Genomic DNA, 10,903 nt, shown 5'->3' on the forward strand with positions numbered 1-10,903 from the left:
TTTCTCATGTAAATCGCATGGCTAAAACGTAAAGAAGACGCTTGTATTCAATTACGTCAATTAAGAGGCCTAATCACTGCGAAATTAAAATACCGCTAATTTTACAGTAATTATGTGATATCTTCAAATAGATAAAAGATAATCAAAATGTGGAACAAGAGCGCGCTAGACAATATTCTTTTGCATGAGGTACCGTTATCACGAGTCACATAGTAGCCTTCCGTTTTCAGTCATATAGAAATGCGAAAATAAATGCCTAATTTTCAAAATGGCCGGAAATCGAAAGCAGATAAGTGAGTTGTGATAACGGTATCTCATGTAAAATAATATTGTCTAGCTAGCTTGTTCCATTGTTGGATTATCTTTTATCTATTTGAAGATATCACATACTTACTGTAAAATTAGCGGTATTTTAATTTCGCTGTGATGGGGCATCTTAAGATAATTTACGGTAGACAAAGAAGAAAATTCGCAAAATTTCAAGCTTGAATGCTCTTCAATAATACTTCAAAACTCTGTAAACTTTAGAGCTTTGCAAACAGAATCCCAACACAATTCGCTCAACCTCTCTCGATGTTGTTTATTTGTCACTCAATTACGTTCTAAAGTACCGGTAATTGGTGTTCACAAATACCCTTGTTCTAATCAAGTGATTTAGAAGTGTTTCTGCAATCCATTCTATTAGATGATGGGTTAATCTATTGTGTACGCAAGAAATCCTAGAAATGTCTTGTTTGCAGAAGAAAGCACCGCTATATACCGTACGAGTTTTTTTTTTTTTTTTTTTTTTTTGTATTGTATCGTTTCTTTTGCCACACCACAGAACCGCTAATGCTGGTTTTCGCAATAATGATATAAAAAAAAATAGAAGGCGAGAAAACGAGACACGACGGTTGTCATGGTAACGGAAAATTGCTTCACATTATGTTCGAGGTCTGGTGACTAATCGGACACGTAATGTTGCAGAACGTTTCACCTTTGAATGAACCCTAATATTGATTTAGTTCTTCATTTTCCCAAAAAATATTGACTTAATAGGACTATTTAGTTAGCAATGATCAACCGAAAACTCCAAAATTTGGAATTTTTGGAAAAAGACACGTTTTACTGTGTTACACGTAGTAAGTGAACGTGTAGGAAGATCATTTTTAAAGATGTGTTGCCGGTGAGACTAAAAATTTTTAGTCTAAAAAACAAGACGAAAAGTACCTATTTTTAAATTCGAGAAGTGACTAAAAACTTATGGAAATAAAATTTAAAATTTCAGTTGTACGTTCCACGGTTATGTCGTGTAAGCTAAACAGAATGGTGATGATGAGAATGAATAAAATGGTGAGAGTAGGAGATCCCTGAAAAAAAAAAAAACAAAAAAAGCTACGCACACAGTGTTTGCTCACCACGAAGGCCATTTTGGCGCGAGCTGGGATCGAACCAGGAACACCACGCACCAGAAGTGAACGCTCTACCACAGAATCATCACAGTCCCAAAACTTTTGTCGAATCAAACACTAGTTCATCCCCCATGTGTTAGATCTCAAACATTGTTTTTGTATTACATGATTCATGTTATAAAAACTATAAATTAATAATGTGATCATAAGAACATAATGAATAGCATTTATCAGCATTAAAAGATATGCAAAGTCTCACAATATATTCCAACAACAAATTTTGGTTTAAATGTTGTTATATCACACCTTTGGGTAGACCTCTCGTGGCGCAAAAGGATTCTGATAACTTTTAGATGAAACTGAGAAATAAATCAGGGCCAAATTTTTGTCCAGATATTTATAAAACGAGACGAGAATATTTTGAGACGAGACGAGGAAAGTTTCTCGAGTAGACGAGGAATGATTAATGCAAGTTAATGATAAAAGAATTGGTAGAATGAACAAGTTGGAGGAAATGGAATAACCTCGAGATAATTCATGCATCGTGATGTTCTTCACCACAAACTTATATGGCCTGGAATCGAATTAGGGACCTCTAGCTCTAGTTAGCAGTTTTGGGTTGTTACACATATCATCTGAAGAACTATTTCAGAGGCCTCATCCCGGCGAAATTAAAATACCGCTAATTTTACAGTAATTATGTGATATCTTCAAATAGATAAAAGATAATCGAAATATAGAACAAGAGCGCCCTAGACAATATTATTTTACATGAGATACCGTTATTACGACTCACTTATCTGCTTTCGATTTCGAACCATTTTGAAAATCGGCTTTTATTTTCGCGTTTCTAAACAGCTGAAAACGGAAAGCCACTAGGTGACTTGTGATAACGGTACCTCACGCAAAATAATATTGTCTAGGGCGCCCTTGTTTCATATTTGAATGATCTTGTATCTATTTGAAGATATCACACAATTACTGTAAAATTAGCGGTATTTTAATTTCACCGGGATGAGGATTCTTAACGGAATAACAGCAGATTGCGGGTGCCAAAGGTCAGAAATAACAGTCAAAACACTTACCACGCATAATCTAATTAAAAATACTGTATATCATTAAATGTCGACTAAAAGCAGGGAATTCGTGTTACTACTCGGTTCAAAATCTCTTGTCGTCGCGAATTCTGTCGAGGAATTTGAAGCTTAAAATATATAAAACGATAATCATGCCTGTTGTTCTGTATGGTTGCGAAACATGGTCGCTTACTCTGAGGGAAGAACATAGACTGAAAGTATTTGAGAACAGGATCCTGAGAAGAATATTCGGACCCAAGAGGAACGAGAATGGGGAATGGCGGAAGCTCCATAACGAGGAACTACATAGTTTATACGGTTTACCCAACATTGTTAGGGTCGTCAAGTCTAGGAGGCTTAGGTGGGCAGGTCATGTAGCTAGAATGGAAGACAGTAGAAACGCTTTCAAAGTCTTGACTGGTAGACCCATAGGAAAACGACCATTAGGAAGACCTAGGCGCAGATGGGAGGATAATATTAAGATGGATCTCGCAGAGATAGGAATACAAAGTAGAAACTGGATCCAATTAGCTAAGGATAGAAGTCAGTGGAGAGCTTTTGTGAACGCGGCACTGAACCTCCGGGTTCCATAGGCCATAGAGTTAGTTAGTTAGTTAGTTAGTATATCATTACAGAGGTCAGAGGTCTTTACATGAGATACCGTTAAAAAAAAGTTAAATTTATTCTTATGGGGTAAACCATAACGATAAAATTCATACACAAGCAGCCTTCAACAACCGAAGCTCCAATCAAATTCACAGCGCACTGTTCTCCCAAGATAAACATCATACCACTGGGCCACGACAGAATCCAAACGTTCATCTAAGATGGTTGTTTGTCTTAAAATCTCTAAAAAAAAATTCTCTCGTTTCCAGTTTTATATAGAATTATTGGTACTTCTTCAGTTGGCATTTTAATTTTATCTGGATTTATCAATTCAATAAAATGTAACTGATAAAACCCCTACGATCATATTGTTGGTGTTATTTTCAACGAACCACTCTTGTGTATTGATTTATTTGATAATGTTTTTCCACCGCAACAATGAAAAGGTTATCCGAGCTCTCTCCAATGAACCGTGGGATGCTGCTCTCCTGTTTCCATGACAGGTGAAGCGGAGACGCCCTTCCACTATCCTGGTTACGTTAGCAACCTGGCTTTGTCAATGGTTGCGCTGCGGAATCCCTTTCGCGTGTGGAGCGGGAATTCCCATGAAGCTTCTCTGGTCAAAGAATACGAGACTTCTCTAACTCTTTGAGGCTTTATTTTTTATTTTATTTTTGTTCATTATCTATTTAATTAAATATTTGTTTTTTGTAACCATAAGACAGAGGTCATTGGTTTGAATTCTCAGTAGTTTTACATATACAAGGTTTTCGAAACACCAAATACTTTTGAAATCAATTACCACACAAAAACATGATATTAACCAACATGGATGCACATGTACACCACATATATGTTAATTACCCTCGACACTAGTCATATGAACTAAATATACGGTTCTGATTGGTTGACGTTATCCGTTTCTCGCCACGGGCCATACATATGCCACAAATCAAACGCCAACTGCTATCGGTCCTCGTGGCTGGGCATATTAGAGCACGAGCTAGTAATGCATATTGCTTTTGGCGTGAATCCAAACCAAGGATGTTATAAGTAGAGGATCTGTCCATATGTATTGTCATCCTATTAAATCGATGAAGCCAAAAAACAACCGAGCATCGGCACGTCTGATTGGCTATTCTCGTTTCCGCCATCGTCTGATTGGCTATTTTCGTTTCCGCCATGATTGTTGGCTCAAAACATTGCGATCTTATTGGGCGGAGTGGGCAGAGTAGGGGTGGCGAAACTGTGACGTATGGCTTCAAGATTTTGTTGTAAGAGCAGATCCTCTATTTTATAAGATCCTTGGTTCAAACCCTGCCCAGGGAAAGTCTTTCCGAACATCCTGTTTACGTTAAACATTTAAGAAAACATTATCACAGGTTAGGAACTCGCATACCACAAATTAAGAGATCAGTCAATCTGAGCAATATTGTGAGGTTAGAAAATGATTGATCTAGACCAGTGGTCAATTGTAAAAACTTCCGTTCAGCCAAATGGTTGGTTAGAACCCAGCCTGGTTTTACTCACGATAAAAGCATATAATTCTTAGCATTGGCTTGGCATTGCTAAGTAACTGAAAATTGTCCTTTAATTAAGAGGCAGCGCTCTCCGGTCTAAACAGCCACGTTGATTGCGATGGAAAACGATATGTTGATCACGTATGATTCAACTAAATGTCTTCTAATATAACGATAAACAATACTTTCAAACCAACGCTCATTTCTAATGTGTTGTTTATCTTACAAACGTAAAACAGTTTTCGTGATCCAAATCAGTACAAGCTGCAAGGAAGTGCAAAAGTCAGCAGCCAAATAAATAATTATTCAGAAGAAGCCACTGAATTTAGACGGTTATCCTCTTGGAAATATAATAAGATCTTAAGAGTCCCAAGTTTATGGATATCTAGATTTCATATATATATATATATATATATATATATATATATATATATATATATATATATATATATATATATATATATATATATATATATATATATATATATATATAGATTTCATATATATATATATATATATATATATATATATATATATATATATGGATATATGGCTCAATGGCTGTGTGATCACCTCTTTTGCCAGTGGTTACTGGCTCTATCCAGACTACGTTAGTTTGTGGTGGACATCATCATCTCCGCAGACCCGTAACCAGCCACAGAGAAACGGGGGGCTATGAATATGTTAGAGGGGGCCAAGACATTAAAATTTCTTTTACAAATATCTAAATTGTGCATTTTGTATTTAGATCTGAAGGGCCCATGAAAAGTTTAGGGGGACCAGGCCCCCTAGCCCCCTCGGATTGCGAGCCTATATGTCCGTAGGATCCTTTGGATTCTCCGCTTTCTCCCACATTTTCATTTCACCAATTCTTTGATAATAATCCGCCTTCATTAATCATTCTTCTATAGCGACTTTTACAGAATCACAGGAATGAAGGAACTAGAGAGAACGCGGAACTGATACTTTCGCTGCCAATTACGTCATATAATGTTTCAAAGGAAATCAAATAAATTAGTATGCGTTAAGAGCATGCAGCAGTTAATTAGAGGTGGATTGCTGAAGGAAACAGGAGAATTCCTGGGAAAGCTATAGACACGTTGCTGATGCAGTCCACTACATCTTACATTATCCGGAATCGAACAAAGTACCCCTTGCACTAGAAGTGAGCACTTTATCACTAATTAACCGCCTCCCCAGGAGACAGTGTGTGTGTGTGTCCTTGCTTAATTTCACATTTTCTGCCTCTTCCCTAACGCATCCTGTTGGCTGTGAGTGGAATCAAACGAAAATAGAATACAAAATCTTTTCAAGTAAATCCTTCAAGTAGTTGTGTTCAGGGACGGACGTAGGAGGTGGGTCCTGGTGGATCCAGACTTTCTCCTTCCGAAATCCCGAATTTTTTGTAAATTTAATCTAATGTAAAAGCGGCCCCGAAAAGCTTTGGTTCACTCCCGAAATCAATTCCTGCGTACGCGACTGATTGTATTCGTTCACTAAAAATCCGACAAGAACATGAACTGGAAATTTCCGTACACTTCTGTACAAAGGATTAAAATAAAATACAAAGTGACTTTAAATATACAACAGACAAAATTCTGATAGAAATTTACTATTTGAAAGAAATGATGCATTTTTTTTCGCGTCACTCTTACTGTTCCCGAGATATTGGCCAAAAAAGTTCCCATTTCGGGAGATTGATCAATACCTAAAAAGAAGGTGAACATTTTTTAAAAAACAAACAGTAACCGGTGACCACTGGTTATATCTGCATTTTCAGTATATATATATATATATATACGGTGATAAAAGGTGACAGCACAATATAGCTAATTCAATAGATCCCCTAATACGTAAGTTCCAAATATGTAAGTGTATTATCTACTGAATTTAATCAAAGAAAATTTAATATAGAATTTCGTATAAATTTCGAAAAAATAATTATTTTTTAAGTTCGTTCTGGCAATGCTCTTTGAGCATTTTCAACTCTTAATTTCTTCAGAAAATTGTCAGAGATTCTGATTATGTCAGAATCTCTTAAGTTGAATAAATTAAATTATGGATCAGTTGTTTGTATTTTCACTCATACAGTGCAGCATCGTATGTTCGAATCTTGGTCTGAACATGGATCTTTTGAAGGCAAAATTTGGTTGGTTCGTTGGCTTGCAATTTAACGTATATTTATGAGATGTCGTCTTAGACGTAGACCTACAACTTAACTTCAGGTTCGAACCACATAGGCTCCCAACAAGAATCGAACCCGGATCTCACACACCAAAGGTACGTAAGGCAACCATATCGTCCCACTAGAGACAAAGGGTCGTATCTCATTTTTTCAACTTTTCCAGGAGACAAGTGTAAAGATGTTATCATAAGTTTATTTTATAGTGTTCTGTCAAAATTTCATTTGAACTGTTAAGTTACATACCTAACACGAAGGATATCAAAAGAACTTTTAAAATAAGACGATAGAATAAATAATGAGAAAGTTTAAACTTCTCTCCTGGAAAATTAAGAAAATGAGATACGCCCTTTTGTCTCGAGTAGGGATGCGCACGAGACGAGTCGAGAAAAGATTTTTCTGACAAAATTCGAGTCGAGACACGGCTCTTCCAATAGAAAAATATACATTTTTCGAGTCGAGACATCACTTTTACAGCGCATTTTCGAGACGAGACAGCCATAAATCTTGTCTCATGCGCATCCCCTAGTCTCGAGAGGGACGATATGTAGGCACAAGGGAATTATGAAGGAAAAATTGTACATATTAACTTCCCCACAGCGGTAGACCGTTTACTTCTGGTGCATGAAATCCCAGGTTCGATAGTGGACTCTGTGGTGGTCAAACCCCGTGTGCTTGTTTTCTCGGGGTTCTCTCGTTTTCTCCCACTTTCTCATTCCACCATTTCATTCATTCTCATCAGCGTCTCTTTAGGACACAAGCCATACCGTATCCGTGAGAGGTGAAACTAAAAGAGCTCTTCTGGGCCATGGTGGCTCAGTGGTAGAGCACTTATTTCTCGTGCGTGGGGTCCCTGGTTCGATCCCCGACCAAGTAAGCTTGTGGTGGACAACCACGTGTTCGTGGGTTTACTCAGGGTACTCCCGTTTCCTTCCAGTCCACCAATTCTTCAATAATCATTGATTTACCTTAACCATCGACTCCCTTAGCCTAAAAGGGCATAATCGTGGGACGTTAAACTGAAATATGAACTATATGAAAAATTCTTTTTTTTTTTTAAAAAAAAATAATACTTCTTTATTCTTTTCATAATTCATGTACAAATATCGTATTCTTTAGTTGCAGATCATAAACATTACAAAAGCAACTGGTCTATGTAAAATTTAAAATACTAAAGAATCTGTCTCGTATCCTAGAAAAAAAATGAAACTTCGCCTTATGCTCTTTACACTAAATCAGGTTAATGAAAACAATTATTAAAGAAATGGTGGAATGAGCATGCGAAAGAAAATGGGAGACCCGATACGATGTTCTCCACCATAAACTCACGTAGACTCAATAGACCTTATGCAGAGTCGTTCTGACGCGTGATTAGTGATATACTAAAGAGTTCAACTAACTTGTTTCTTGCGGTAGTCAGGCCTTTAGTATGACGTTAATCATACGTCAAAACGACTCTGCATAGGGCCCAGTATTTATTGCTGGGATACTTCCGGGGTGGCGGAGAGGAGACTGTTGGCCATCCGGTCCCTCGGAGCATAGATAGATTAAACTTTTGCGATTACATGTCTCTTGTGCAGGACACGTCCTTTAACAAATAATGCGCCAGTACAGCCCCGCTCCAAGGTCGTATTTACGAATGAGCCAACAACATAGACCATGGCCCAGGGTACCAACTTCTGGGGGCTGCAAATTTTCTCGGACCAAATATTGTACGAGCAAATATATCATCATAGGTAGGCCTTTATTATTATTATTATTATTATTATTATTATTATTATTATTATTATTATTATTATTATTATTATTATTATTATTATTATTATTATTATTTTACAATTTCACTTAAATATTCATTATTCACTTCACTGTCTCAAATATTCTACATCGATATTTATTAATTTCAGGGGTGGCAATTTTGTAATAGTCCGAGACAAGAAAAATGTTAAATACGGCTTTGCCCTCCACCTTACATTTCATTCTTTTTTCTGAAAGAAAACCTGTATGGACTGAAATCAAACCAGGAACCCCACACACCAGAAGAAAATACTCTACCACTGCTCCACAAATCCCAAAAACACTCTTTAGCGCATATGCTTTGGGGTTCGATTCTTGGTAGACAGTCTAACTTATTCTCCAGAATATAACTGGAATCTAAAACGAAATAAACATTATAAAGCGGACGGAAGAAACAAGTATTTACGAATGTTAACTTACTAAACTTGACGTCGCTCACTTAACAGTGGCGGATCTAACCAAGCGCCGGGGAGGACCTAGGCTTCCCAGTTCTTGAGTGATAAAAATAATTTAAGATATTATTTATATATTTTTGAACGCTTGTAATAAACTCATGATATACCTATCACAGCTTGGGTTCTGGCTGCCTCCCCCCCAGTTTTTACTTTCTAGATCCGCCACTGTGACTTAACCAATTAAAGATTAAATAAATAAACAAATAAACTATTGGACTTACCTCCAAAACGCTAATGAGAAGAATAAAGTACGGGGCCTGTATGGAAGACGATTCTTCAAGACCTGCCTGGGTTACGATGCCGGGTCTTTTAGCAGGTTTCAAGTACGTTTGGCATATAAGCTGTAACCACAGTCGCCATCGTGTAATCGCTGAAACTTTTTTCTCTGTCACTTGCCGCGGCGTGAGTTTCTCCTCAGTCCTCTCTGGCTCGACAGGATTTGCAATCAGCTGGGCATCCTCCCCACCCTCGCCCCGACCGGACAGTTCGAATTTCAAAAACACATCACCTTCTGCCATTGTGCACCCAAACGCATGTCCCACCCAAGATTTTATTCTTTACCGCACCTACGATCACTACCCCACGTAGAAATACCGTGTTTAGTGTTAGAACTTCAATTCCAGAACCGTTCTTACTATGCTGTATACTTTTTCTGGCGACGAACTCCAACCCAGCTGATTTGTTGCCGGCATGTGACGTCATTACTATCTGAATGAAACACCAGCGAACAGCTCCGTGTGATGTTGAGCTTGTTGTGTACACATTTAGTCACACGACACACGGAAGTTTTTACTCTCAATACACTATGGAACAACAACAAGAAACTACACGCATCTTTGTTAGTTTGTTTTCACACAACACGTTGTTCTCATGTCAAAACGTTATGTTTTTCAGGTCAGCTGAGCATCCCATACCGACAACACATGAGAGGCAGTCAGTCTTGTATTTAACAAATCACATGGTTAGAAAACCAGACTTCTCGTCTGGTGAATTCATTCGTTGCGCTTGGCCGTGGCTCACTTGTTTTGTGTTGTTCGACTTCGCGAGTAAGCGTAGACCTTGGAAGCTGAGAGGGAGGATCTCGCCAACCTCGTGGACAATGTTGCCAACCGACTGGAACCAAATGCTGCTGTTTTATAACAGATTTCAATAAATGTGTATGTCTTGCTCTTCAAAATAAATTTAATAATAATAATAATAATAATAATAATAATAATAATAATAATAATAATAATAATAATAATAAGAAGAAGAAGAAGAAGAAGAAGAAGAAGAAGAAGAAGAAAATGAAACATTAAAAAAGTATTCCATACAGGAGCGTCATTTCAGACTTTGCTTGAGGGGGGGGGGCAAGAGCACCACCGACATGTCTTTCACGTTTTGTACTAGTATATTAATTGCAATTGCAATTGCCCCCTCCTGCCCTTCCCCCCTAAATGACGCTTCTGATTCCATAGTATATTCAGTCACACGGGGTCTGGACTCCATCAAACTTCCTAACTCAACATACATTTTTTTTCACATTCGTAATAAAGCTATATTTGTTTAACAGAGAAATGATTAATGTAACATGAAAATTTGATCTTACACTTCATCCGTATTCTTTCTCTTATAAAAAAAAAAAAACAATCTAATTCCATCATTTTTTTCTTCTGAAGATATAGATGGAAGCATTTTACAATTACTTATCGTCTTTTCGAGAGCAGAAAAATTGCCGTGTAGTATTGGACCTCCCCCCTTAATGGTTGGCCCCCTCCAAACAAAAATTTCTGGGTGTGCGCCTCAGTGGAATCCGAAAAACTGTGATGCATTCAATGTTTTTCCACCAAGAATCAAAGATATATGCATGATCTTTGATATATGTGTATCAAAATAT

General features: G+C 37.4%; 1 protein-coding gene across 1 annotated transcript in view; it reads right to left on the reverse strand.

Moving 5' to 3' along the window:
* LOC145694511 (protein rhomboid-like) overlaps nt 1-10,073 on the reverse strand; it is a 133,532-nt gene extending 123,459 nt beyond the window's left edge. Inside the window, exon 1 of the mRNA XM_081770822.1 lies at nt 9,249-10,073. Within this exon, the coding sequence (XP_081626948.1) occupies nt 9,249-9,545 (297 nt within the window). The 5' untranslated portion in view covers nt 9,546-10,073. The remainder of the gene's footprint in view (nt 1-9,248) is intronic.
* Between the last annotated feature and the right edge of the window lie 830 nt (nt 10,074-10,903).

The sequence above is a fragment of the Thermobia domestica genome, chromosome 9 (assembly GCF_964235325.1).
Source record: "Thermobia domestica chromosome 9, izTheDome1.hap1.1, whole genome shotgun sequence".
NCBI lineage: Eukaryota > Metazoa > Arthropoda > Insecta > Zygentoma > Lepismatidae > Thermobia > Thermobia domestica.